The sequence below is a fragment of the Phasianus colchicus genome, chromosome 26, assembly GCF_987193195.1.
Source record: "Phasianus colchicus chromosome 26, bPhaCol1.hap1.1, whole genome shotgun sequence".
Classification (NCBI taxonomy): Eukaryota; Metazoa; Chordata; class Aves; order Galliformes; family Phasianidae; genus Phasianus; species Phasianus colchicus.
Window position 1 is genome coordinate 474,032 of NC_143461.1, and position 27,157 is coordinate 501,188.

General features: G+C 53.4%; 2 protein-coding genes, 1 long non-coding RNA gene and 1 pseudogene across 10 annotated transcripts; 1 reads left to right on the forward strand and 3 right to left on the reverse strand.

Annotated features, from left to right (window-relative positions):
• Positions 1-4,519: 4,519 nt before the first annotated feature.
• Positions 4,520-6,167, reverse strand: LOC116240208 (uncharacterized). Its single transcript, XR_016460013.1, has 4 exons — positions 5,965-6,167; positions 5,410-5,457; positions 5,206-5,295; positions 4,520-4,952 (listed from the first exon to the last, which is right to left on the reverse strand). It is a non-coding gene; the product is annotated as an uncharacterized LOC116240208 (long non-coding RNA).
• A 3,591-nt stretch (positions 6,168-9,758) lies between these two features.
• On the reverse strand, positions 9,759-12,733 carry LOC149914848 (uncharacterized; annotated as a pseudogene).
• LOC149914849 (uncharacterized) lies at positions 12,732-15,790 on the forward strand. The gene is made up of 7 exons (XM_090124825.1): positions 12,732-12,735; positions 12,983-13,094; positions 13,457-13,580; positions 14,154-14,291; positions 14,600-14,742; positions 14,937-15,062; positions 15,172-15,790. The coding sequence occupies exons 1-7, from the start codon at positions 12,732-12,734 to the stop codon at positions 15,278-15,280; spliced, it is 756 nt and encodes a 251-aa protein (XP_089980951.1). The 3' UTR covers positions 15,281-15,790.
• A 4,063-nt stretch (positions 15,791-19,853) lies between these two features.
• On the reverse strand, positions 19,854-26,892 carry LOC116240017 (zinc finger CCCH domain-containing protein 11A-like). 8 transcript variants are annotated; one of them, XM_090125092.1, is made up of 10 exons: positions 26,077-26,618; positions 25,739-25,825; positions 23,491-25,516; positions 22,739-22,929; positions 22,327-22,450; positions 21,840-21,902; positions 21,507-21,593; positions 20,901-21,215; positions 20,497-20,570; positions 19,854-20,040 (listed from the first exon to the last, which is right to left on the reverse strand). In XM_090125092.1, the coding sequence occupies exons 4-10, from the start codon at positions 22,790-22,792 to the stop codon at positions 19,984-19,986; spliced, it is 774 nt and encodes a 257-aa protein (XP_089981218.1). In that variant the 5' UTR covers positions 22,793-22,929; positions 23,491-25,516; positions 25,739-25,825; positions 26,077-26,618; the 3' UTR covers positions 19,854-19,983. The 8 variants fall into 8 exon arrangements, 7 of the variants coding, with proteins under 7 accessions (XP_089981218.1, XP_089981224.1, XP_089981220.1 ...); XM_090125098.1 differs by having other exon boundaries at positions 23,491-25,519; XM_090125094.1 differs by having other exon boundaries at positions 23,491-25,351; positions 25,451-25,516; positions 25,739-26,618.
• Between the last annotated feature and the right edge of the window lie 265 nt (positions 26,893-27,157).

Genomic DNA, 27,157 nt, shown 5'->3' on the forward strand with positions numbered 1-27,157 from the left:
AAAACAACCTCTTTTCAGGCAATACAGTATGCTGAATTCGCACGTTCTCGGCACCGCAATTACGCACCTTCGCTCCCGTGGGTGGACAGCGCCACACTCCGTTAACCGCTACGGAGAGTTTGCAGTTGCTGGCCGGTACATCGCGGTTCTCCCCGAACGCCGCTTTCAGCCGTCAGCAGCGGTCTCGTCTCTCTCGGATGCCGGGAAAGAGCGACTTCAGCCGGGTGCTTTTCTGCGACGAGTGGCTTCTTCTGCGAACATCACAAAGGAGCGGTTCTGTCTTCTCCTTGTGTCCATGCAGAATGCACTACGCTTCTCTCTCATTCTTAACCCTTGATTCCTAGGGACATTTCGTTTTTCTCTGTTTTTCCGATGCTACACTTCAGCATTCTGTGACGAACAGAGTAGAAGGGAAAAGCCCCTCTAACAAGGCAGCTAGAAGTTCCAGGAGAGACACACGTTGTGCTTTCAGGGAGGACGTTACAGAAAGTCGACAGCTGTGGATTCTTTCCTCCCGAGAAAAAAACCCCTGTTTTCAGGCAAAGCAGTATGCTGAATTCGCACGTTCTCGGCATCGCAATTTCGCTATTTCGCTCTCGTGGGTGAACAGCGCCACTCTCTGTTAACCGCTTCGGAGAGTTTGCAGTTGCTGGCCGGGAAATCGCGGTTCTCACCGAATGCCGCTTTCAGCCTTCAGCAGCGGTCTCGTCTCTCTCGGATGCCGGGAAAGAGCGACTTCAGCCGGGTGCTTTTCATCAAGAAGCGGCTTCTTCTGCGCACATCGCAAAGGAGCGGTTCTGACTTCTCCTTGTGTCCATGCATTCTGCAAAAGCTTCTCTCTCATTCTTATGTCTTTCCCTTGATTCCTAGCGACATTTCGTTTTTATCCGATGCTACACTTCAGCATTCTGTGACGAACAGAGTAGAAGGGAAAAGCCCCTCTAACAAGGCAGCTAGAAGTTCCAGGAGAGACACACTTTGTGCTTTCAGGGAGGACGTTACAGGAAGTCGAGAGCTGAGGATTCTTTCCTGCGGAGAAAAAAACCCCTGTTTTCAGTCAATGTAGTATGCTGAATTCGCACGTTCTCGGCACCGCAATTATGCAGCTTCGCTCCCGTGGGTGGACAGCGCCACTATCCGTTAAGCGCTACGGAGAGTTTGCAGTTGCTGGCCGAGAAATCGCGGTTCTCCCCGAATGCCGCTTGCAGCCTTCAGCAGCGGTCTCGTCTGTCTCGGATGCCGAGAAAGGGCGACTTCAGCCGGATGCTTTTCTCCGACGAGCGGCTTCTTCTGCGCACATCGCAAAGGAGCGGTTCCGACTTCTCCTTGTGTCCAGGCATTCGGCACTACGCTTCTCTCTAATTCTTATGTCTTTCATTTTAGTTCTAGCGACATTACGTTTTTGTGTGATTATCTGAAATGCCCCTCTGATAAGGTAGCTAGAAGTTCGTGGAACGACACACGTTGTTAATTCAGGGAGGACTTTACAGAAAGTCGAGGTGTGGATTTTTTCCTCAGGAGAAGAAAAACACCTGTTTTCAGGCAATGCAATATGCTGAATTCGCCCGTTATCCGCATCGCAATTACGCAGCTTCCCTCTCGAGTTCTACAATTAGAGGGGAAAAGCCCCTCTAATAAGGCAGCTAGACGTTCGAGGAGATGGACACGTTGTGCTCTCATGGAGATCATTGCAGAAAGTCGAGTGCCATTGTTTCTGTACTGCGGAGAAAAAAGCCCCTGCTTGCTGGCAATGCGGTAGACTGAGTTCGCACATTCTCGGCCACCGAGAATGACGAGATTGCTGCTGAAGGCACAATGCGTCACTCGTGGTGACCCGCTGCGGAGAGTTGGACTTGCTGCAGCCTGCTACCTGGTCGCATGCGTACAGGCAGAATCCTGTATTTCGGAGAAATAAAACAGCGTATCTAGAGAAAAAGAGCATTTGAATGAAACATTCCAATTAGGGAAGAAAATATCAAATTCCAGAAAAAGAACATATTTCCAACAGCAATGCAGTATTTCTGAATGAAAATGCCACATTCTAGAAAGTAAAAGAATGGTATTTGTTAGCCACGTGCTGCTTCAGGGAGATAGTAGCAGTCCTGGTTGGAAAATGACAGGTTTCTGTGAGAAAGACGGTATTTGTGGAAAAGTGGCAATATTTTGAAGAATAGGCAGGAATTTCTGCGGGAATGTATGCCATCTTTGGGAGAAACCTGGTCTTTTTTGGGAGAAAATGTCTTATATTTGAGAGAAAGCTGGTCTATCTGGGAGAAAAGGCCATTTTGATGGAGTGACTGTGATCTTGAGGAGCGTCAAGCAGCATTTTTGGTAGAGAATGGAAGCTGTTTCTTGGAGTAGTGGTATTTGTGGGAGAAAATGAGCTCTATTGGGGGTAAAATTGGTCTATTTGTGATAAAATGCCACATTTCTGGAAGAAACTGTTCTCTTGAGGAGAGTAATGTTGTATGTTCGGGAGGAAATGGGAAATATTACAAAGAGTTGTGGCATTTCTGGGAGAAAAAGACAAAGGTGGGGAGGAGAAGGTCATGTATCTGTGAGAAAGCGGGTGTTTCTGGGAGAAAATGCCAGGTATTTGTGAGAAAAGAAAAGCTTGAGAGGGAAAAGGCCATCACTTTGGGATCGAAGTGGTATTTCTGGGAGAAAGTGTCCTCTTCTTGGTTGCAAGTGCCCATTTGGTATTGCCATGGAGGATTTTTGGGAGAAAGAGTGTGGCAGTTGCAAGAGAAGGGGTATTTCTGGGAGCAAATATCCTTGTTTTGGAAGAGAAGGTGAAATTTCCAAGGGAAAAGTGGTGTTTCTGGGTGGAAAGGACAAAGGTTAGGGAGAAAAGTAGGAAAGGATGGGAAAGAATGTCTTGTATTGGAGAGCAACGGTGGTCTTTTTGGTGTGCCAAGTGGACTCTTGAGGAGAAAAGGTGGTAAATAGGGGAGAAAATGTCCTCTGGAGGAGGGTCAAGTAGTATTTGGGAGAGCAAACGTCAGGTATTTCTCGGAAAAGTGCTGTTTCAGGGAGATAGTAGCAGACTTGGTAGGAAAATGACAGGTGTTTGTGAGCAAGCTGGTATTTTTGGAAAAAAGACCGTGTTTTTAAGAATAAGCTGGTATTTCTGAGGGAATGTATGCCATCTGTGGGAGAAACCTGGTCTTTGTGGGAGAAAATGTAGTCTGTTTGGGGGAAACCTGGTCTATCTGGGAGAAAAGGCCATTTTTCTGGGAGTAAGTGTGATCTTGAGCAGCGTCAAGTAGTATTCTTGGGATGAAACGTGAGGTATTTCTAAGAGTCCTGGTACTTCTGGCAGAAAATGTCTTGTTTTGAGGAGAAAATGTTTTACTTTGGGGGGCAGAAGCTGGTATTTCTGTGACCAAATGCCATCTTGAGGGGGGTAAGTGTGATCTTGAGGAGCGTGAAGCAGCATTTTTGGTAGAGAGTGGGAGCTATTTCTTGGAGTAGTGGTATTTGTGGGAGAAAATGATCTCTATTGGGTGTTAAATTGGTGTATCTGCGATAAAATGCCACATTTCTGGAAGAAACTCTCCTCTTGCGGATTGTAATGTAGTATATTTGGGAGGAAATGGGGAGTGAAGGATACAGATTTGTGACATAACTTGAGGAAGACAGTAGATTGCTGATGTAAGAACTGTCATGCTTGTGCCCTGACCAGTGCTGATTATGCTGGAGTAAAAGCCTCAGGCCAGCACCAGTGTACCGAAGGCCCAGATTGACTTTGCAGGACTCCAGCCCACGACAGCTCAGAGCAACAAATGCATCTTGGTATTAGTAGTTCCTTTTTGCAACGGGGCAGTAGCCATTTATCCCTTCACAAAGGCCAGTGCTGAGAAACCAAAGGCTCTACAATATCGTTCGTATAACTTTATGTGTAGAGAAAATGGCTTTGATCCAGAAAGCTAATAGTATAGACAGATAACAGAGAAGGCAGAATACCAGAAGGCATGCCACAACAGCAAAACGACACATCAGTGACATCATGAGCTTGTCTTTCTCTGTTTATTTCAAATATGTTTTTTTTCTCTCTTCTGCATTGATTGCCATATTGTAGAAAGGATTGAAGGGAATAAAAAGATAAATATATTAGAGTTAGTTGGGAAGAAAATGAATGTAAGCAACCTCAAAAACACTTCTTTATTTTTTGCATAAGCTTGACTTAGTAAAAGGTGCTCCTTTTCTGTAGGTATGAAACAACGGATACACCAGGAAATTTTGGCTGACCTCCCCGGATCACAGCCTTTAAAGGGATCATTAATTGCAATGGAGAAAGATTTTGGTGGGCTACATCAAGGGGAAAACGAAAAAGCTTTGTTAGGATTATAAAGCACCAGGACTACAGCACCCTCTTATGACTTCAATTCAAATGGACTGGGTGCCCTGCCACTGGCTGGGAGGGCAGGTAGAAGGCAAGGCCAAGTGAGGAGGAATTGGAGGAAGAATGGAGGGAGAGATGGAAGAAGAGATGGAGGGCGAAGGAAGCAGAGGGCAGGGGCTGCAGCTGCCCCACAGGGAGAGTGCAGGAGGGACAGAATGCATCCAAACGGCACCAAAAGGAGTCAGAAATTGTGCTGAGGGCTCCAGAGGACACTGGGTGCTACCTCTGGTGGGCTGTCCCCCCCAGCGTCACTCAGTGCCATCTCCTCGACTTCAGTACTTTGTTCAACCCACTGGATATCACAGAATCGTGGAATAATGGAGTTACTGCAGGGATAATGGGTACACATGGACAAAAGGACAAAGGGACTGATGGATGCAAGAATCGAGGGACACACGGACGCAGGAGCTTTGCTGGGGGTGTTTATTGGTGTTTCTTTATGGGAAAACGGACTGTTCTTTCGAAGATCTGGTGGCGATATGCAGGGATGATCAAGTCCTTATGGAACATGGTGGGGACAGCACAGGGTTCACACCAGTGTTTCATCCTGAAAGTCAAAGTGCAGGCGGTGACCTTATGGTCACTTTATTTGGTCTGTATGGCACCTGAACCCTTTGTGTTCTGTGGGTGACCTTATGGGGTCCTTATGGTACCACGACGATCACTTGCACCTTACAGGGACGGCACTGTTCTTCTTGGATCCTTTTTGATCTCCTCCACACCTCCCAATCCAGAGAGATTTGGGGTCCCCCCACAGCCCAGGACCCTGCAGGATACAGGGGTCCCCCAGTGTCACTCACCTTGATAGGAAGATTCACAACCACGGGATCTGGGAGCGCCAGCACAGGGGGAAGGGGATGGGAGTTCCGCTTTCCTCGTAGCAACTTAAGCTGCAGTGGGAGAAATGAGGAGATCCCAGTGGGCACCAGAACCTCCTCAAAAACCGCTGAGGACCTGGGGCTCCCCAAATGGGAGGCACCTCCTGAGGGCACCGTAGTACTCACTCCTAAATCAAAAGCTCCGCTTGCTCCCACCTCGAAGTCATCCAGGAGCTGAGGAAGGAGGATGAGGGACGGTTTGGGTTGGAGTTAATAGGAAAGCATATGGCAGAGGGTGATGCCTTCGCAACAACCCCATATGGCCTCCCCTTGGTCTTAAAGGGAAAATCCCTACTGGTTCCCACAGACCTAATTGCTTCCACATGTCATCTGGAGTCCCTGGAATGTGGGGATCGGCTGGGGGTGGAGACCAGAAGGTGGAGATCCAAAGAAGGAAACAAGGGGACCCAAGAAGGGGGGCCGAGAGGATCCAAGGAGAGGGGACAGAGGGGACCTAAAGAGGAAACCCAAAGAGAAGAAACCAAGAAGACCCAAAGAAAGGGAATCAATAGGACTCACAAAGAGGAAACCAAGTGAACCCAGGGACCCAAAGAGAAGGAACCAAAGGAACCCAAAGAGAGGAAACCAAGGGGACAGAGGGGACCCAAAGAGCAGGAAGCAAGGGAACCCAAGGAGAAAGTGGTTGCGAGCCAGCCCGTTACCAAGAACCCGTCTGCACACCCTAGCCTGTGCCTGGAGGCACATGGAGGCGAGGAGCAGGAGCACGATGACAGCAACTGCTTTCATCTTCCACTGTACGCTGGGAGCTGGGTGAGGCTGCAAGAAGCCAGGGCTGCATTTATTCTCTTGGGACCCCCCTCACGTTCCCAAATGCCCCTGGGCTTGGCAGAGTCCCCTGGCACAGGCTGAGCCTGGCATGCAGCCAGCCCCTACCTTGGCTTCAGGGCATGGGAAGGAGCCAGGGATCAGGGGAAGGGCACTAAGTGCTGGGAACCCAATGGCACCGAGCCCCAAAGGGGGGAATCCTAATATCATGCCCGAATCCCAGAGTCCTATTGTCCTAGAATCCCAGAAGAACTGAAGTTGGAGAAGACCTCTAAGAACATCAAGCCCAACCAAGGATGTGCCATGCCATTGTCCCCGCACCTACTCCCCAGCACCACAAGCCCGGGGCCCAGCAGGGTGACATGATGCAGATATGGTGACATGTCACAGGTTGTGGGTTTAGCGGTGGAATTGGCAGCACTGAGTTTACGGTTGGATGACCTGAGAGGTCTTTTCCAAGTTAAAAGAAGCCATGATTCCATGCTCAGCTGCTGGCTGAGCAGCCTGAGAACCTCGGACCCCATCACACTTTACATTTCAGCATTGTACAGTTACAAAGAACTTAGGATTCCTTTTTAGGAATCATCAAACCAGCAAAGAGGGTTTTCCTGAGTGGAACCTTTAATGTGAAGTTACTACCAAGTATCACCCACCTGTTTTGCCTTTATCTTAAAAACAGTCTTCACCTCACCTAAGTGTGATGTCAGTCTGTATTTAAATACAGCAAATAACACAGCACTGATAAGCTCCCTGACAAACGCTGCAGAGCAGAAGCAGCCCAAAGGAAATTCTTCCAGCTGACTGCTCTCTGGGCAATTTCCAAAGCAGACATTCAAGTGATCTTTTCAGAGCACAGCAGCTCTCTTATCGATGGGAAACGTCCCACAAGGCCGTGACCAGCTATCCATTCTGCCAGACATGACACTTAAAATTAGCACACCGCTTTTCCTTGAGGAACCGTTGAGCCATTTACAGTTCTAAGCCATTTATCAGTGTTTTATTATTTCTTTTCATCCGGATAAAACAAGAGTCACTTTCTTTGAAGCCATGACAGGAGGCTGGACCATCACGGGAACAAAACCAGTAGGACACCTTTTGTTCTGCTGAAACTCAGGCACACAGCCCAGTGACTCCAAACCCCAACACAAATTTTTGATTGCCTGACTGCATGTCCTAAGGACAAATTGTCCTCATGGACAGAGGCAGCACTACTGCCGTTTCAGATTCACGATGCAGATTTCTGGATGTAACGTGGTGACTCCTGATGTTGGTTATGAGCAGAAAATACACGACGTGTCTCCTGATGAGACTGTAGGGGTCTTGTAACACCCAAGTGACTCCTTGACTTTATAATTCTACAATACTGTGATTCTGTGATTCTGTGGTTCCATGTTATGTTCATTCTATGAGTCTAAGACCCCGCGATTCTGAGATTTCAAAGATCTAAAAGTCATGGTCTTTGGATTTTGCAGCAGTAAATGACAAGGAAACCCAGCTGCCACTGCCAGATTTTTATTCACTCCCGATCTGCTTGGCAACAAGGGAGCTGAGTGGACACTGCCAGGGACGCGTGTCTTTGTTGCCCTGTATTCTGATGTCCCTGTCACCCACCTGCTTCTATGTGTCCCCATGTCCTGATACCTCCACGTCCCCCTGTCCTCATGTCCCCACGATGTTCCCGTATCACCATGATGTCCCCACTGTCCATGTCCCCATTGGCCTCTCACTTCTCAGTGTCCCCAGATGTCATGTTCCTAGGGCCCCAAGGGATCGGTCTCTCACCTTGGTGCCTCACAGGACTTGAGAGGACTCTGGCATACCTACTTGGACAAATCCTTGATATAGGGACAGCATCATCTCCAGGTGGTCCTGGAAGACAGAAGGCAAGTACCAGATGCTTGATTTGGTGGCTTGGGGCTCGGTGCCATTGGGTTCCCAGCACTCAGTGCCTGTCCCCTGATCCACGGCTCCTTCCCATGCCATGGGGCCGAAGTATGAGCTGGCTGCAAACCAGGCTCAGCCTGTGCCAGGGGACTCTGCCAAGCCCAGGGGCATTTGGGAAGTTATTCAAGAGTTAATTAACTATGGCTGAAAAAAGGACCTGGGCTCATGGTGGTTAGCCTTTCTGCCAACTCCTCTTCTCGAGTCCCCTCATCTCGCTTCACCTCCTGTCTCGTCTTGCCTTTTGTTTCGCCCCTTCTGTCCTCCCCTCATCACATCTCACCCTTCATCTTGCCCTATCTGGTGTCCCCTTCTGGAATCCCTGTCTGGTGTCATCTCATCTCACTTCTTATTGACCCCCTTCTGGTGTCCCATTCTGGCACCCCCTTCTCCCATCCCCTTCTCATCCCCCTTTGTCTCCCCTAGCCTTTTGTCTCACCTCTTTTGGATTCTCCTTCTGGCATCCCCTCATCTCACCTCACCTCTTTTGCCATCCTCTTCTGGCCTCCCCTTACCTCGTCTTGCTTCTTGTCTTGCCCCTTCTGTCTTTTTTTGTATTCCAGCAATACCAGAAGACATTCATTTTGTATTTTTTGTCACTGATGACACACTCCCTGGTGGTTCTCTCAGTCAGAAGGAGAATCCAGAGATGCTGGAGGAATACGCTCTGAGGCACGTGATTTGATGTCCAGGAGCTGACCTCGATGCCCCTTGTCTCGTCTGAAGCTTCTCTCCTCCTACCCTGTGGGTTCTGTGATCCAGCAGGGACCATGCAGGGACACACACACAGCAGCAGTGGGAACCCAGAGTCCTTTCAGAGGAGATCCAATTCTGTCATGTCCTACTAACGGGGCAAAAAACGTGACTCTCACATCCAGCGTGTTCTGATGGTAATAATGAAACTTAATGGTGCACGATTCCATGACTTGCACAAGGAGCATCGGGAAGGGAAGGGAAGAGAAGAGAAAGAAACAGGGGGGAGATGCCACAAGGTAATGGAAGAGAAAGGAGACCAGGAGGAGACACCCCATGGGAAGGGAAGAGAAAGGATGGAAATGGGAGAGATGACATAAGGGAAGGGAAGGCATGGGAAGGAAACTGTGGGGAAATGCCGTATAGGAAGGGAGGGGGACAGGGGAAATCGTGTAAGGGAAGAGAAGGGAATGGGATTGGGACTGGGAGAATTTGCCACATAGGAAGGGAAGAGAAGGAAACCAGGGTGAGGGGAAACAAGGGAAGGGGACCAGGGGGAAACGCTGGAACGAAAGGGAAGGGGACCGGTATGAGATGCTGCAAGGGAAGAGAAGGGAAGGAAACCGGGGTGAGATGATGCAAGGGAAGCGAAGGAGACCAGAGGGAGATGCAGGAAAGGAAGGGGACTGGGGGGAAACGCCGCAAGGGAGGGGAAGGGAAGGAAACTGGTGGGAGATGCTGCAAGGTAACGGCAGGGGACGGGAACGGGGCAGGGGAGAGACGCCGCAAGGGAGCTGAAGGGAAGGGGAGAGAGAAGAGAGCCGGCGGCGCCGGCGCTGACCAATGAGACGGAGGCCGGGGGCGGGGCGGTGCCGGCGCTGACGAATGAGAGGGAGGCCGGAGGCGGGGCGGTGCCGGCGCTGACGAATGAGAGGGAGGCCGGGGGCGGGGCGGTGCCGGCGCCGACCAATGAGAGGCCGGGCCTTCGCCGTTGCCCCGCGCCGATGGCGGCCGGCTCAGCCTGTGTGCCGCCGTTCCCCACGGCTGAAGCGGCGGCCGGGCGAGGCTCAGAGCTGGCGGGCCTCTGCCCGGAGGGACCGCGTGCAGCACGGCAGGTTCGGCTGCTCAGTGTGCGAGGCCGGGAAAGCTCGCGGGCTGCGGCTCCAGGGCGGGCAGAGGAAGTCACAGCACCGGTGCTGCTGGAACCCGCGTGCTGTCACGCTGCGTTTCCACGAGGACAGCGGGCCCTCCCCGAGGAGCCGAGGGCGGCTTTGCTGCTGTGTTCGTTACCCGATGAAGCCCGACACAGGGGGGCTGGGCAGACAGTCTTGCCAAAGAGGCCCGTGCTACAGCAGGATTGACAGCACGACTCCTTTCATTCCCCTTGAACCCTGGCCAGGCTGCGGGGAGAAAGCCACGAGGAGAAAGAGGGCAGCGGCTGTCCCCCCGCACCGCTCCGTACGTTGGTTTATTCCGTGCGAGAAAGGCTGGAGCTGCTTGCAGCGGCTCTGGACGCCTCACCGTGGGATGGATGCATTGCTGTGCAACTTGCCCATGGCTGGGAGAGGTTCTCCAGATCCTCACTGCAAACGGGGCTCCGCAGTGACTGCGGGTCTGGGTGATGGTAAAGTACTGAGGCAGTTGGTGATGTACCTCTCTTCATCGCTGAGCTTACGTGGCAATGAGTAGGCCCACTGCCTTGCTTATTCCTTTTTCTGTGAAGCTTCCCTTCTGGCTATAGACGCTGCCAATAAATATTATTGCTTGTGTTATTTTGTCATGGGCAGTAACATAAGCCTATCCCAAAGACGCTGGTGTCTTTCTTGTTCCTGTTGAGCCCATCGATTGTCACAACAGCATTAGCACATGGTGGCACATAACTTGGACATCAGCAACGTGACTTGAAAGGCCAGCATCGGGAACGTCTCCTTTGGAGAGAGACTGAGAGGTTTGGGCTTGTTGAGCCTGGAGAAGAGAAGGCTCTGGGGAGTCCATGTGGCTGCCTTTTAGTACACGGCGCCTCACAGATCACCTAGTTCCAACCCAGCCCCTGGGGTGCCGTGTCTGATTACATCCTGGAACAGATGAAGCTGAACAAGGTGGACTGGTATGCTGGTGGCCCTCACCCTGGAGAGAGGTTCACTGAGAATGGGGGCCCCGCAGAGCAGTCCCTCCCTGAGCAGCACACTGAGCAGCACACTGAGCCCAAGCCGGGTGCCCAGAGCAGCTTGTTGGCCAACTGGGAGGGAAACCCAAGGCCAGAGTTGCCCTGAACAAACGTTTGGCACATGCAGGGGCTTCGCTCTGCCCTGTGGTCAGAATGGGGAGAACCAAGGGAGAAATGGATGGGGGATTTTTTCTGGCCCTGTGCCAAGGATAGTCCTTGGGAATCAGTCCCAGGCTTAAGCCCTGTGCTGTAAATGCCTGGGCTCTTCTCTAGCCAAGGGATGTTGGGAAATACTATGCAGAGGTGACTGTCTTGCAGGGATCACAGATTTTTCCAAAGCTTTCCAGAGAGCCTCATCTCACCCCGCTGTCCATCAGGAGTGGGGAGGACAGAGAGCAGTGACCCCATGCTCTTGATGTTCATGGCTTTTGCCGCCCCTTAAAGTACACACTCGTCAGCCTTTCTGTCTTTTCCCTGTGCAGGGAGTCCTGGTTCCGGGGCTCGGGGTCTTTGCTGGGGTCTGAGAGCAATTCCACAGCAAAGAAGAGGCAGTTTCAGTGCTAAGGCCTGTCTTTCAGCTGGACATCGGGGTGCTGTGGCTGCAGGATCTCCAGTCTCCCAATGACATCATCCCTGGTGAGAAGGCAGCAGCCACTTTCCCCTTCCTGTCCCACGTCTGGCCGGGTGTGTTATCCCTGCTCTCTGGAAACGGCTGGGAGCAGCAGAGAATTGTCTGCAAAGCTCGGGGTACAGCGTGAGTTCCTCCCGAAGGAACCACAGCCCCAGAGCTGTTTCTCCGAAGAACCTTTTCTATGGGATTTGGTTATGAACGTTGCATGGGAATGTGGCTTGCTGTGGCAGTGAGGCTGTGCCTTCTCCTTGCAGACAATGTCAAGATTGAGCTGCTGAACTACCAGCAGCTCTCGCGAGCCTCCGGCGTCCCGCTGCACATGGTGCTGCGCTGCGTGTGAGAGAGCGTGCTCTTATACTGTCACCTCCTGAGGAACAAGGAGCCCGTCTCATTCGTCTTTAAGAACATCGGCATTATGACGTGCCAAGACGACTTCCTCCTCATGAGGTTCTTCTGCAGCTGCATTGCAACGCTGGAGAGCAATGCCACCGTCCTTTCTCTGTTCCTCACTGTAAGTTGAGGAGGTTTTGAGGGTGCGCCGTCAGATCACCGCTGGCCAGCCTGGACGTGGCAGGCCAGGCCAATGCCTATCCCCGTGCTTGTCCCCACGGCTTTCTCCACTGGCAAAGAGATTTCCTGGATCCCTGCCCCTGCAGAAAGTCTGGCAGTGCTCTTGCACAGCCTCTCTATTTGGCCATCCTGCTCCTTCAGAGCAGAACAAAGCTCTTATGTTCATGGAGGAGGCTTTGGTGAAGAGCAGCTTTCTCTTGGCGTGGGAGCAAGGCTTGCTTACTGTCGAGAACAGCCATGAAAAAATGGCCTTGGCAAGCCTCCAGCAGTTCTGTGTCCCTTTGCAGAGATTTTGGATGGAAGATTCTGCTGACTTCGGTCCAGAGACAGCCGCCCATGGGATCCGGGTGTTCCCGAGGTGAGCGCATTTCCTCTGCAGCACTTAGCTGGCCAGGAGACAGGCTTATTTCCCACCTCCTCCTCTGAGACATGCACTACTGGGTCTCCGTGCTCGGCATCCAGTTGGGGAGAAATCATGGAAAGTCTGGCTCCTGGGAACTATGGTTGTGTTACTGGTGCCCAAGCTGTCCCGATTCCCATCAGAGAGAATGGACTGCACGTGCAGAGGAATTTGGGCTACGTGTGCTGGTTTGGCATGGCCAGGAAGGAAAAGGATACCATGCTTTGCATAGCACATAGATAAATGCCACCAACAGCTGCATGGGTAGGAGGTCATCCTTCTTCAATGGTTGTCACTCTTTGTTTCCAGGTTTCAGCTCACTGTGGAAAAGAGCAGAGCAGAGGTTGCTGCAGAACAGAAAGCTGCAGTAGAGTGGAAGATTAGTAGAGGTGAGGGAACGGGTCCCAGCTGTAGGGAGGTGGGCCCTGTCCCGTGCCAGGTGACCGGATCCAGGTTCACGTGCTGTGTCCGTGGGGCTGCTCTGAAGAACTTCTTTCTGTCTTGGTTCCAGGGGGCTCTGCTGGCAGGCTGCTGCAGAGGCGGAAGAGACTTCCCCCCTCCATGCTGCTGCAGCGCAAGCCAAGCTCAAGGCAGCAAGACGTGGCGAAGGAGCCTTCTGCCAGGTGAGAGCCTAGGGCAAAAAGAAGGCGATGCGTACGCTCGTGTAGGAGTGGGCTCCCCTTTGGAGCTGCCAGCTCTCGGCACCCAGAAAGGCTCCTGACACACGTGTCCCAGTGGGGGCCGTTCTCTCCAGGGACGGCAAGCGCACAGCACGATTGCCCGAGGCAGACACACCAGCTTCATGTTCCACCCTGGCCCCCAATCCCTGGGGGAGCTGAATGCTGATCCCTATTGATGGCAGAAGCTCTTCTCCCTTCAGGGGTCTCTCCGCACTGCACCGGAGCCCATCTTTACGGCTGTGGGAGCACGGGGGGAGACCGAGGTGCCCCGGGCTCCTGCAGACTCCTCTTGTGTCTGTTTGCAGCGCGCTCCTGCCATGTGCAGGCAGCTCCCACGGGACGAAAAAAGCAGGACAGAAGGAAGCATCTACTCCTGCCCAGACCAGTACTGCACCCTCTGCTACAGAAGAGTCTAAGAGGGTGCTGCAGGTACCGGCCCTGCCTTGCTACGGGGACTGTGCTGCTTGAGACTGCACAAATGACAGAATGGTAGAATCGTAGAGAAGTTTGGGTTGGAAGGGGCCCCTCAGACCACCTAGTTCCGATCCCCTGCTGTAGGCAGGGACACCTGTCTCTAGACCAGGTTGCTCTAAGCCTGACCCAGCCTGGCCTTGAGTGCTTCCACAGGGAGGGAAGCAAAAGCCTCTGTGTGTGCAGTGATCTGGAGCACAGCCCTTGGGGTGCCATCATTTCACATTTCTGCCCGCTCCTTCAGCTCCTCTTCTATAGATGGAGGGTGCTACACGTCTTCCCTGTCTCTTCTCACCTCCTGGCCTGCCACCTGCCACAGCACTCTGATTTTGAGCAGGGGCCATGAGAGTGGAATACGACCTCTGAGCCACGTTTGCCACAAGTTGTGGATCCCAGCCTGCCTTTGGGGCCCCTGGTCCTTCAGGGGCAAAGCAGTGCCAACAGGCCAGCAGAGGCGAGGAGCAGAAGCGTGGAGCTGAAGGAAGGTCCCAGGGGCTGAGGCTGATCCTGTATGCTGCTGTGTCTCTGCAGGAGCTCCGGGAAGTGTCTGCATTGTGGAAAGAAGCAGACCGCATGTGGCCCGTGCACCAGCAGCAAGTAGAGCAAGCACGGGCAGAAAGGGCGGCGTGGGAAGGCTGGAGCGTAGGGAAGGACCAGCGTCCACCCCAGGTACCGTCAGGGATCGAGCCTGCTGGCAACAGCCGCCATCCTCTGAGCCAGGGTGCAAGCTCAGCAGGACTGAGGGGGTGGGAGCAGGACGGGCACCACGCAGCATGGCAGGGGCTGGCCTGCTCCTCCCTGGGAGGAGAGCTTGGCAGGAGCCCCGCAGGGAGCAGGGAAGGGCAGTGGGCAGCCATGGGCTGGCAGGGCCGAGTCTCCTGCTTGCCGGGGCCTGCTGCAGGGCCCTTGACAGAGGGCTTCTGAGAAACAGCCCCGTGCTCCCAGCCGCTTTGCTGACAGCATCTCCTCTTTGGCAGCTGCTGGCCAGGCAGAGCATGCGTGCTCCGCATCCTCCAGCCCAGCCCAGGGGACAGCAAGTGGAGAGGAGGTGGAGGAAAGATGTGGATCCTCTGCCGGGAAGTAAAATGGGAACAGCGACCAAGCTGGCACTGCATGCTGAGTAAGTGTGTGTGGGCTCTGCTGGCTGCTTGAGGCACTTGGGCAGCTGTGACACCACAGCTCAGGGACAGGCACGGCCCGGGCCAAAAACTCTGGCAGGGTGGGGACACGCGGCAGCATGGGGATGCTGGGCTGGGTGATGGGAGAGGCAGGGGGGCTCAGCAGAGCCCGAGGGATGGCTTTCTCCTGCTGCAGCCTCCTTTCCCCACGAGTGGCTCAGGTGCTCCAAAGGTTGCAGCCGCACCTCCATCAGCAAGAGGCTTTTGCCAGCACAGCGGAAAGAAACCGGCAGAAGCTGGAGCTGAAGCGGCAGCTCCCCTGGTGAGCTCCACAGGCAGCAGATCCTGAGAGCCGGGCTGGAGCCCAGCCTGCACTACTTGCCTGCGCTCAGCCCGTAACACTCCGTGCACTGTTCTTTTCACCCCCCTAGTGCTCAATGCTCGCGTCGCTCCAGAGGCAATGGTGGTGACCGCGGTGGAGCTCTCGGCAAGGGGGCTGGGAAGCTGTCCAGATTTCCACCTGTGAATGGAAGATCGTAGAATCAAAGACTCGTTGAATGGCCTGGGTTGAAAAGGGCACTGAAGGTCGTCTAGTTTCAACCCCCCTGCTATGTGCGGGGTCGCCGACCACCAGACCGGGCTGCCCAGAGCCATATCCAGCCTGGCCTTGAATGCCTCCAGGGATGGGGCATCCCCCACCTCTCGGCAAGCTGTTCCAGCACATCACCACCCTCCGCGTGAAGAACTGCTAATATCTAACCAAACTCTGCCTCCCTTCCACAGTTTAAAACCATTCCCCCTTGTTCTGTCACTATCCAGCCCCGTCAATGGCCATTCCCCCTCCACTTTATATCCTCCCTTCAAGAATTGGAAGGCCACAATGAGGTCTCCCCGGAGCCTTCTCCTCACCAAACTAAACAAGCCCAGTTCCCTCCACCTTTCTCAATAGGAGAGGTGCTCCAGCCCTCTGATCATCTTAGTGGCCCTTCTCTGGACTTGATCCAAAGCTCTGCATCTTTCTTGTACTGGGGCCCCAGCCCTGGACGCAGTACTCCCAATAAAAATAAATTGGCCTTATTTCCAGTCAGTCTGCTGGTGTCATGTCTGTCACCATCTACTAACGTGAGGAAGATGGAGCTGTGCTTTGAGAGAGGAGTTTGGGTGGCAACGAGAGCTGCTCCCAAGACCTGGTAGGCCCATGCTCTCCAAGAGCGGGTTCCCAGGATGGCAGCCATCTCTGCTGGCCGTGCACATTTCCTGTGCAGAAGAATTGATGTGTCCCCTTGTATCCCCATAGCTCCCTCCCTGCAACAGAAATGCTGTGACAGAATTCTCTTGCGCCCAGCACCCAGACTCTGCTGAGCTGAATTCAGCCTGTGTGATACGTGACAAGTTCTTGTGCCAGGGAAGGGAAGGGGACAGGGGGGAGATGGTGTAATGGAAGGGAAGGGAAGGGAAGGGAAGGGAAGGGAAGGGAAAGGAAGGGAAGGGAAGGGAAGGGAAGGGAAGGGAAGGGAAGGGAAGGGAAGGGAAGGGAAGGGAAGGGAAGGGAAGGGAAGGGAAGGGAAGGGAAGGGAAGGGAAGGGAAGGGAAGGGAAGGGAAGGGAAGGGAAGGGAAGGGAAGGGAAGGGAAGGGAAGGGAAGGGAAGGGAAGGGAAGGGAAGGGAAGGGAAGGGAAGGGAAGGGAAGGGAAGGGAAGGGAAGGGAAGGGAAGGGAAGGGAAGGGAAGGGAAGGACAAAGGGAACAGAAGATGATGGAAAAAACAGAGGATGATGGAAGGGAAGGGAACAGAAGAGGACCGGGGGAATACACTGCAAGGAATGAAAAGAGACTCCTGTTGAGCCCATCGATTGGCACATGATGGCACATAACTTGGACATCAGCAACATGACTTGAAAGGCCAGCATCGGGAACATCTCCTTTGGAGAGAGACTGAGAGGTTTGGGCTTGTTGAGCCTGGAGAAGAGAAGGCTCTGGGGAGACTTTCCGTTCTTTTATTGCAGTTCGCACCCGTCCTCCTCCCACCACCCGACTCCCGGGAGCCCGGAACCGATGGCTCGGCCGAACGGTGGCGAGACGTGAGGGTCGGCGGCACCCCCACCCCACCGCCCGGATCCGCCCCGCCCGATCGGCCTCGGTTCGTTTGTCTTTCCCGCCCTATTTTTTTTTCTTAACCTATTCATCTCCCCCCCCGCCCCCTCACCCATCTCTATCCCCACTCCTTCTCCCCCCCGTCCTCGGTTTTGCTTTCCCCACCCCCATGTGTTTTTTCTTCCTGTTTTTCTCTCTCGCTTCCCTCCGGTGGGCTAGACCCGATGGCTCGACCGGTCCCCGCACCCCCCGAGCCGACCGCGGACCCACCCCCAGCCCGCCACGCGCATTCTTTCCATTTCTTTCTTCTTTTTTCTTTGGAGGTGCCGGGCCGGGCCGCACCGGGGCTGCGGGTGTGCGAGGATGGACGCATTCGTCCTCACGCCTGTAGTCGCTCACTCGTCTTTCCATCTTTCACCTTCCTCTCTCCCCCCCGCCTTCGAGCGACTGTCTGTCCGCCCAGTGTGCTGCCCTCCCGCCGGGAGAGAGGCTCGGGGCGAGCCCGGCGTGCGGACGAATTGAACGAACGAACCACAGACAACCGACCCGGTCGCTCCGCAGCGGAGTCCGGACTGCACACGGTCTACCCGGCCCCGAGCGGCTCGTCCGGTCCGCGTAGGCGACCAGAGGTCTCTGCCGGGCGGATTGCAATCTGCATCCAGGTCTACCTGGCTCGCGTGAGCCTCCGCTGTCCCGCCGCACGTGGTGCAGCGCTGCGTGCCAGAGAGCGTCCTCTTGGATTGTCACCTCCTGAGGAACCGGCTCATTCGTCTTCAGGAGCGTCGGCACTACGACGTGCCAAAAAATAAACCTTAATTACAAAGGTAAGGGGGGTCACCCCCGCCCCATGGAAACAATGTGGTCTGTGGGGGAGGGCACAGATGGGGTCCCCTTAGGGGTGTGTCCCCAACTCTGGAGTCTGAGACGGTGGGGTTGTCCCCAACTCCGGGATGTGACACCACCAGGGTGCCAGGAAGGTGTCCTCAGCTTTGGCGCAATGTCCCCACGGGGTCCTTCTGTCCCCCCTCATGACGGTGACACCCGACGCCAGCTGCCAAAACGATGCACAATGACTATGACACCGTGCCATGGCTGTGCCACGCTGATGTCACATGCAGTCTCTTCTGGTGGTGGCACAGAGTTCACCACCATGCATGTCCCCGTCCTCGTGACGGACGATGATGGGCACCAGAGGGCTCCGGTGTCACTCAGTCTGGCTGTGGGCAGGCCTGGAGGAGTGACGAAGGACAGCAAGAGGCTCAGTGACAGCACACCAGGAACCACTAGGGACCCTCTGGTCACCCCAACACCCCTCTGGGACAGATCCACACCCTTCTAGATGAGTCCAGAACCCTGCTAGACACCCCTGGACATCTCTAGGAACATCTCCAGACCCTTCCAGAAGGCAACAGGACCCTCTGAACCTACCTGAAAACCCCCTGGACCCCACAGCATCATTCTGGGACATTGCAGACTCCACAGGATGAATCCAAGGACTCTCTGGATCAACATGAGGATCCCCTGGACCCTCCAAGTTCTCACTGGGACATCCCCAGACCCTTCTGGATGACTCCAGGACCACACAAGGACTCTCTGGCCCGTACCAGACTTTACTGGTGGGACATCTCCAGATCATCCCAGTGGCTCCTTGGAGCTCCTGAGCCCATCCTGGGAGCTTCCAGATCCTTCAAGGGATCCCCAGGACTATCCTGGAGACCCCCTGGACACCCTCAAGACCCCACTTGGACATCTCCAGACCTTTCTGAATGAATCCAAGGACCCCCTGGAACCACCTGGGGACCCCCCGCTTGCCCCAAACCACTCTAGGACATCTCCAGATTCTTCTGCATTACTCCAGGGGTGGATAGGAGAGGTTGTGGGAGGAAGAAAGGGGTTAGTGAGGCTTCTAGAGGTGGAAAGAAAGTCTGGGGGTGGGTAGGGGGGTTGTGGGGAATCTACAGGGGGAAAGGTGTGAATGGGGCTTCTGTGAGGTGAAAAGAGGGTCTGGAGTAGGAGAAAGGGTGGAAGAGGGAAACTGGGGCATGCACTGTCTGCACGTGCTCTGCAGCATGCCCAGTGCAAGCAGAGAGAAGCAGCGTGGTGGTGGCAGCTTTGCACGGGAACCTGCTGTGCTGCAGCGTGAGCCTCTGGTCCTGCTGCTCTGCAGCGCTGGGTGCAGCCTGGCTCCATCCTCTCTGCTGATTTGCAGAATCAGACTCTAACCCACGTAAGATTATAAGATGTTCCATACACAAAAGCAAAGCGGAAAGGTTGTGAGGGGGTTTCCCAATGAGAAGTAAGATTCCAGAAAGGGACACATACAGAGAACCCAGAGGGATATTGAGGCAAAGGTAACAATGACTGCTACAAAACCAATAGTACAGAGAGAGAATTCACTGCCAGGAGTAGCTCACAGTCCAGTGATAAAGATTCACAGCACTGGCTGCAAGGCTGTGTTTTAATTAAAAATGCTAATTGAAAACAATATGGATTTCTGAGCTAACTGTACTTTTAGTAGGGGGGAAATCGCTAAATGGTGCTGCAAAAGAGGGGTGCAACAAGGTGCACAGCAATGGGGGGTTGTGCACGAAGGAAGCAAAGCCTCATGCAAACTGGAGGGCTGCGGGGGGTGGTAGGCCCTTTGGGGCCAAAGGCTTTGGGGCCAAAGCAATGGGGGGCGGGGTGGGGAAGGGGAAGCAGGAATGGGATCTGGTGGGGGGAGGAGGAGGAAGGCCACGTGGCTGAAGTGTGCAAGATGGGATGGTGCGTTTGCACGGCAGGTGGAAGGGTGGTGGGCTGCACACGTGTGTGTGGCACAGGGGGTGGAGCAGAGTGCAGTGGCCAAGTCCTCCCTAGGCAACGTTAGGTGTCAGCAACAGCAGGAGAACTTGGAGCACTGCCTCCAAGAAGAACAATGCCAGGATGGCAGCTTGGTGGTCCGAAGCTGCATAGTTTCTACTCTGGACCAGCAGTAGTGCAGCAGCTCATGGAATGCCACTGGACAAATCAGGCCATGCGCTCTTTGTCAATCTCTAATTGTGACTATTTTTTATTGACTACAACCAAACATGGAGTGCCAAGTTGGGCGGCACTCAGAACGCTGCCCTGTAACTCTGCATGCTGCAGCCGCTGCCTTCTGATGCTCTTCCTCTCAGTCCTTCAGCTGCAGCTTCTGCATCATCTCCACAAGGGTGTTCATTGCGGATGACTGGAAAGAAATAAGGCAAGTGTAGAGATAGGACAGAAACAATCTAGGGCGATCTCATTAAGAAAGTCTGATCAGTAAACCTTCCAGAATGGCCCCATGCAGCACAGCACGTTCCTGCCATTCAGGTCACTGACATTCCTTCCCATAACACGCTGCCTATGGTAAGATTCATGCTCTGCTGGGGGAACGAGGTTCCAAAGGTCGCAGTGCCCGACATGGCAAGGCTCTTTATCACAGAAAAACCCTCCAGCCGTTACCAACAGTGTCCTTCTCAAGCAGAGGAAGGCATCCAAGCTCCCCTAGGCAGCTGTCACTGACAGTGTGATTTCCTTAAACACACAGCTGGGTGTTTTTCTATTTCATTGCTTGCCTTGGGATTCTGCAATATCTTTCATGTCTGACAGGCAGAGACACTGAGAACAACAAGAGCCGTGTCTGTGCTCACCAAGGACTCACCTCTGCACGTGCAGCGGCAGCTCTCAGAGAAGCCTTCTTCAATTCCACTCTTCTCTCTTTTCGTTGTCTTCTTGCTATAAGGCAAGAATAAAACTGAATTCATTCTGTCAGCAGCAAAACTGCAGAAACATGGGTACCATAAAAACAGATGGCAGAAAAAAGACAAAGGAAATTGGAAGCCTCTCAGTGAATGACATTTCCAGTGGAAAGGTGCAGAAGACCACCATGGAGTTAATGGAGTCGGGGTTACATACTGTGGCACCTCACTGCCTTTGGACTTTGTAGGCTTCAACTCTTTTCCCCTCTGCAGAGAAGGAAAAAGCAAAGCAAACCCTATGCAACTTCAGTGTGCTTGATAAGGGCAGCACCTACCCTACAGGGTGGGTACCACAGCACCTTCTTACCTCTTAGCTTGGAGCTCCGTGCTGCAGCAGGCCCAGGCTGTGCTGCTGGAGCCGGCACGCTGTCTCCGCTCTGACCCCTCGCTCTTTTGGTAGCAGGCAACTGCGCTGCTGTTTGCTGCTCTTCTTCCAAGCCCTTGCGTTTACATCCAGCCAGGGACTTGGAGACAGAGTGGGGGCACGCTGCAGGGGAAGGTCTTCTCCCTGAGCTGGGACCTGCTGCTGTAGGAAGCCCTCCAGCCTGGAGATGAGCTCTCTCAGAAAGGACTTCCTGCACCGCTTTCGTGTAGATCTTTCCATTGGGCTCAGCACCTATCTCTGGCAAGAGAGAAGAAGCAAGAAGATATAACAAGAGTCCAATACTACTTTCAGTCTGCAAAATGGGTCACAATGCTAGCACATCTCATCTGCAGTGTTCACAGTCACGGATCTTAGGATCGTGGATGAACTGTGGGTTTGTATTTCAAATCAGCACAGGAAAGGTAACTATAAGTCCCGGGGATTAAGACCCCAAGCAACACGCAGTGAGAACAGTCCCAGGAAGAACAGACAGAAAGCCTAGTTAGAAAGACAGTGCACCAAACCCAGATGCCTGTTGTGTGTCTGTACCTCTCTTGGGTGCCATGTCATGGTCTGTAGCTTCCCCCTGCCTTTCTGCAAGGCTGCGCTTCAGAGGAAGGCCACTGGCATCAGTTTCTGACAGAAAGGAAACAAGAAAGACATGAAGAGCATCTCTTTGGAGGAAGACTTTAGCACAGTCAGACACAAATTTCTGGTCTTCAAGCATAGTTTCTTCCATTTGCCTTTCTGCTGATTCAACACTGTGCCATTTCTGCAGTCAACACAGATCTGCAGTGTCCTTTCCTCTCCATCACACACAGCCCTGCATGCAGCCCTATTTAGAGGCAGGTACCCACACCACAGCTCACAAGAGCTGCTTACCTGCGGAGGCTTTCCGCTTCCCCCCTTGCCCAGCACCATTCCACAGACGTGCAGGCTCCATCCCTACAACAAAATACAATTTGCTGATTTAACAGAAACCAGTAGCCTGTAGAAGTATTGTCCTGTCAGACCAAATCCACCCCCAAAACAACAAAAAAACAAAAGTCTCATTCTTGCTCAGATGACAGCAGAAGAACCCCAGCCTCCCTGACAGCTCTACATTTGACAGAGCAGAGGTGCATCACCAAACAAAACACTATCAGGTGCAAAAGTTGAGACACATTTTTTGGCTCTAAAAGGAATTCACTCGACTCTAAGCATTTATATGCAGACTTCTGCCTCACTGCTGCCACCAGCTGCTGCTGTCGGCCTCTCCAACACTTTCACAGTGGCTTATTTGACATCCCCTGCAGCACTGCACCCACTCAGAAGTAATACTCAAAATTCATTCCTCCATCCTTCATAACAGAGGCCTCAAGAAACTCACTTTTGCGTGGCAGTAAGGACGCTCTGTTCCCATCGCGTCCCTCTGCGCGCTGCAAGATGCGGTTGGATCTCCGGCAGCCTGCTGGCTGCTGCTCCCAAACACGGGGAACCGCGCCGCGCTGCTTCTGGGGAGAGAAAGGAAGAAACGTCAGTGGGAACGGGCAGCCAAGGTTTGCAGAGAGGTTCCAGATTGTGCTAGAGATAGATTATCAGAGTGCTGAGAGATTAATTATCACTAAGGGAAAATACAGCCTAAGCCATGTCCACGTCATTAGCCCAGGCTGTCAGCAGTGAACACCAAATCCAACTGGTTTTTGAGGTGACAAAGGACCAGTAGGGCTCCTCCTGCTCCACCCCTTCCCTTAAACATGAGAAAAAGAAAGAAACATCAAGCAAAGGAAACCCAGCCATACCTTTCCTCTCACAGAGCAGGAATAGGAACCACGGTCATCTCCTTGCTGAGCCATGATGGCTGAAGTGTCAGAGGAAGACTTGCAAGGTCTGAGGGTTCTCTCCACAGGAACCTCCTTTGCTCTTAGAAGGAGCTGGCTTCACTCGTTCTTCAACTGCCTTGATCTCCGAGTTCTCCTTTTGGACAGGAACCCTTACAGAAAGTATCACCAAGTGAAAAATCATGAGGAAGAAGCATTTTCCCAGCTTTCTTCTGCCATGCAATGTAGTCTCTTGAGGAGGGCAATGCTTGGACATCAGCTGTCTTCAAGAATTGTCCATCACTAGCTGCAGCTTGTGTCTGACTGCCATGGCTTCTGTCAGCAAGTGCCCCCAGGTCCCCTTTTCCCCCACAGGTGTGCTGACCGTCCATGTCCCCAGCTGAGCACCCGGCTCTCTGCCGTGACTGCAGCGCGGTGTGGTGAAACACCTGCTGGGTATGGCACACCAAGCAATCCATGGAGCACTCTATGAAGTCTGCGCTCTGCTTCCTTTTTTAGGTCTGACATGAAGGTGGGGACCTGGCAGCAATTTTCCAGGGGAGGAATGACATTTCATCATCCTCACTGAAATGTGGGATGGAATCTCAAGAAGAACATGTTTCCTCTGGATACAGCCATTCAGAAGGGCACCGCTGGAGCTGGGAACTCCTCCCCAGCCCAGTTTTTCTGCTGAGATACCTCCTGGCAACCACCCAGCACCAAACCCAGCTCACCTGGTCAGCCTGCTCAGCCTGTGCTGTGCCCAGCTCACACACACTGCAGTGGTGCTTCCAATGGGCTCTCACAGGGTGATCTCTCTCAAGAAAAGCACAGAGCTCAGTCTCCGTGTGCAGCACACTCACGACAGCACCAGCTCTGCTCACCAGCTGTGGGACAAACACTCCCACCCCAGCAACCATTGTGACCTCAGCGAGTGCGTGCATCACTTCTGTGTTTTCACCATAGGCAAAGGGAGTGGTCACCTCCTAGATCCAAATTTTAGGAAACCAACACCAGGGTCACCCAGTGGGGTGAATGGGGTTAATTGAATGGGGGTTAATTGAAGTAAAGCAAGAGAACTGAAGATGAGTCTTGTGCAGCCCAATAAAAATGCAATATGGCCTCGCAGTGGTCAGCCGAGTCCCAGAGGAACTAGTAGGAACTGGGAGGAGTGCACACCAGTATGGACCAGAAAAGTCCAGTATGGCTAAGTAAAAAACAGTAAGGACCAGTATGGCCTCAGAGTGGTCAATGGAGTCCTATAGGAATCAGCAGAAGCCAATAGGAAGGCACACCTGTGTGCCCCAGGCCTCTAAGGCTGCAGATGTGGCTTTAGGCCCTTGGCCTGGTTCCAGCCTCTCTGGCTGTGCTTTAGGCCTAGGGGCTGGTGCCGGCCTTTCAGGATTTGGCTTTAGGCTCCACAGCTGGTGCCAGCCTGTCTGGCTGTAGATGTGGCTTTAAGCCCCAGGTCTGGTGCTGGCCTCTGTGGCTGTAACTGTGGCATTATGGCCCAGGGCTGGTGCTGGGCTCTCTGGCTGGAGCTTCGGACTTCAGAGCCGGCACCAGCCTCTCAGGCTGTGGCTTTAGGCCCAAAGCTCGTGCTGGCTTCTTGTGTTGTGGCTCCAGGTTTAGGCCCAGGGCCAGTGCAGACCTCTCTGGCTGGGGCTGTGGCTTTAATCCCCATGGTTGGTGCTGGCCTCTCAGGCTGTGGCTTCAGGTCCTGTGGCCAGTGCCAGTCTCTCTGGCTGTATTTTTAGGCCCTAGGGCCAGTCCTGTCTTCTCTGGCAGTATCTTTAGGCCCCAGGACATATGTCAGCCTCTCTAACTGGGCTGTGACTTTAAGCACCTGGACTGTACAGCACTCCATGGCCAGGCGCTGCTCAAACACTGGATCTGCATTTCCATCTGGGCATCACACGTGCTCTGAGTCTCCTGCAGCTTTCTGCAGGGTTTGTGGCTTCCTGCTGAGAAGGCCCACTGCTGCTGGCCCCACTTGCCCACTGTTGCTTGCTCCTGCGCTGGGCCCAGACAGCTTCACTTGGCACAGGTGTTTGCGGCCTTTTCTCTCTGTTCTTTCCCTACGTGGCAGCAGCTTTCTTTTCTTGGCTGGAGTGCTGCTGGTAGGCTACTCCTGCTGGGAGCTCTCCCCTTTCTGGGTGTTGCCAGCAGGCTCAGGGCGCTTGGCCCACTTGGTGCTGCCCTTCTTTTCCGCCACCCGGCTGGGGACAGAGCCTGGTGACAGGGGCGAGTGAGCCTGAACCACTTGGGGCTCCCTTTGCTGCACCTCCTCGATGGGCTATGCTGTTTGGACTAAGGAAGGTGTGGTGACAGCCAGGGAGGTTGGCAGTGGACTGAGCCAGGCACTCACTGAAGGCACGACAGGGTGCAGCTGCGACAACCCACTCTGCAGTTCAGACAGGAACCCAGGGGATGGTGGAAGCCCCCAGAAGGGGTTGGTGGGCATCCCAGTGGCAGCCTGTGCCTCCATGCAGAGCTCTCTGCTGTCCCTGGGGTTGTCAGGGAGCTCAGCGATGAAGCATCCTGGGGCAGGGTTGCTGGGGTTCTCATGGGGGACCTCAACAGCTCTTGCCACGTCTGGCAATGCAAAAACATCCTCCAAAATGGCGATGATAGTCCTCCCACACCCACTCTGTGCAAACACTCACCTGCAGCTCTGCAGCCCCCCAAACTCACCATTGATCCAAGAGAGCAAACCCTGGATGTCCGTGACGTCCTCCAGCACATCTGAGCTGGTCACCACTGCTGGGAAAAGCAAGAATATCCCTAAGGGGATGTTCATGGTAAGGGATCTTGGGTGAATGCTGGGTTCATATTACAAATTAGGGCAAGAAAGGTAACTGTAAATCCCAGGGATTAAGACCCCAAGCAACACGCAATGAGAACAGTCCCAGGAAAGACCAGAGAGAAAGCCTAACTAGAAAGACAGTGCATCAAACCCAGATGCCTGCTGTGTGTCTGTACCTCTCTTGGGTGCTGTGCTACACTCCATGCTCCTCCCCTGGCTTCCTGCAAGGCTGCGCTTCAGAGGAAGGCCACTGGCATCAGCTTCTGACAGAAAAGAGACAAGACAGACAGGAAGAGCATCTCTCTGGAAGAAGACTTTAGCACAGCCAACCACAAACTTCTGCTCCTCAAGCGTAGTTTCTTCAATTTGCCCTTCTGCTGCTACAATGGTGTGCCATTTCTGCAGTAAGCACAGATCTGCTATGTCATTTCCTCTCTCCTCCATCACACATGCCCCTTCATGCAGCCCAACTTAGAGGCAGGTACCCACACCACAGCTCACAAGAGCTTCTTACCTTTCCATTTCCCTCCATGCTCACCACCATTCCATGGACACCCAGGCTCAGTCTCTGCAATAACAGATCAAGAGTTGATTTTACAGGAGCAGCATTGTCCTGTTAGCCCATGTCCACCCTCCAAAAACCAAAAGACACTGTTCTACAGCCAAAACAGAAACTGATGTTTAAACTGCAGTGCTTAAACTTACAATGTTTAAACTCAGACAAAGCAGGCCGCAGACAGAAGGTGGTCATCAATGGCTCTATGTCCAGGTGGAGGCCAGTAACGAGCGGCGTCCCCCAGGGGTCTGTCTTGGGACTGGTGCTCTTTAACATCTTTATCAATGATAGCGATGATGGAATCGAGTGCACCCTCAGCAAGTTTGCTGACGACACCAAGCTGAGTGGTGTGGTTGACACGGTTGAAGGAAGGGATGCCATTCAGAGGGACCTCGAGAGGCTAGAAAGGTGGGCCCATGTGAACCTGATGAGGTTCAACATGGCAAAGTGCAGAGTTTTGCACTTGGGCCGGAGGAATCCCAGGCATCCCTACAGACTGGAAGGAGAGGTCCTTGAGAGCAGCCCTGTGGAGAAGGACCTGGGGGTCTTAATAGATGAAAAACTTAACATGAGCCAGCAGTGTGCCCTTGTGGCTCGGAAGGCAAATGGTATCCTGGGCTTCATCAAAAGAGGGGTGGCAGCAGGGACAGGGAGGTGATTGTTCCCCTCTACTCTGCTCTTGTGAGGCCCCATCTTGAGTACTGTGTCCAAGTGTGGAGCCCCCAGTACAAAAAAGACAGGGAGCTGTTGGAGAGGGTCCAGAGGAGGGCCATGAAGATGATCAGGGGACTGGAGCACCTCTCTTATGAAGACAGGCTGAAGGAGCTGGGCTTGTTCAGCCTGGAGAAAAGAAGGCTGCGGGGTGACCTCATTGCAGCCTTTCAGCACCTAAAGGGAGCCTACGAACAGGAGGGGAATCAACTCTTTGATAGGGTGATAACAGCACCCTATCAGATAACAGGATGAGGGGAAATGGTTTTAAGTTGAGGGAGGGGAGATTTAGGTTGGACGTCAGGGGGAAATTCTTTACAGAGAGAGT

Bases quoted from the DNA above. Each gene is read 5' to 3' on its own strand.
- LOC149914849 (XM_090124825.1), top strand. The intron at 14,292-14,599 runs GTACCGTCAGGG...CCTCTTTGGCAG, and splicing joins AGGACCAGCGTCCACCCCAG to CTGCTGGCCAGGCAGAGCAT. The intron at 14,743-14,936 runs GTAAGTGTGTGT...CTCCTGCTGCAG, and splicing joins AAGCTGGCACTGCATGCTGA to CCTCCTTTCCCCACGAGTGG.
- LOC116240017 (XM_090125092.1), bottom strand. From the start codon at position 22,792: ATGGCTCAGCAAGGAGATGACCGTGGTTCCTATTCCTGCTCTGTGAGA. The intron at 21,594-21,839 runs GTAAGCAGCTCT...CCTTTCTGTCAG, and splicing joins GAAGCGGAAAGCCTCCGCAG to AAACTGATGCCAGTGGCCTT. The intron at 20,571-20,900 runs GTAAGAAGGTGC...CTTGCCTTATAG, and splicing joins ACGGAGCTCCAAGCTAAGAG to CAAGAAGACAACGAAAAGAG.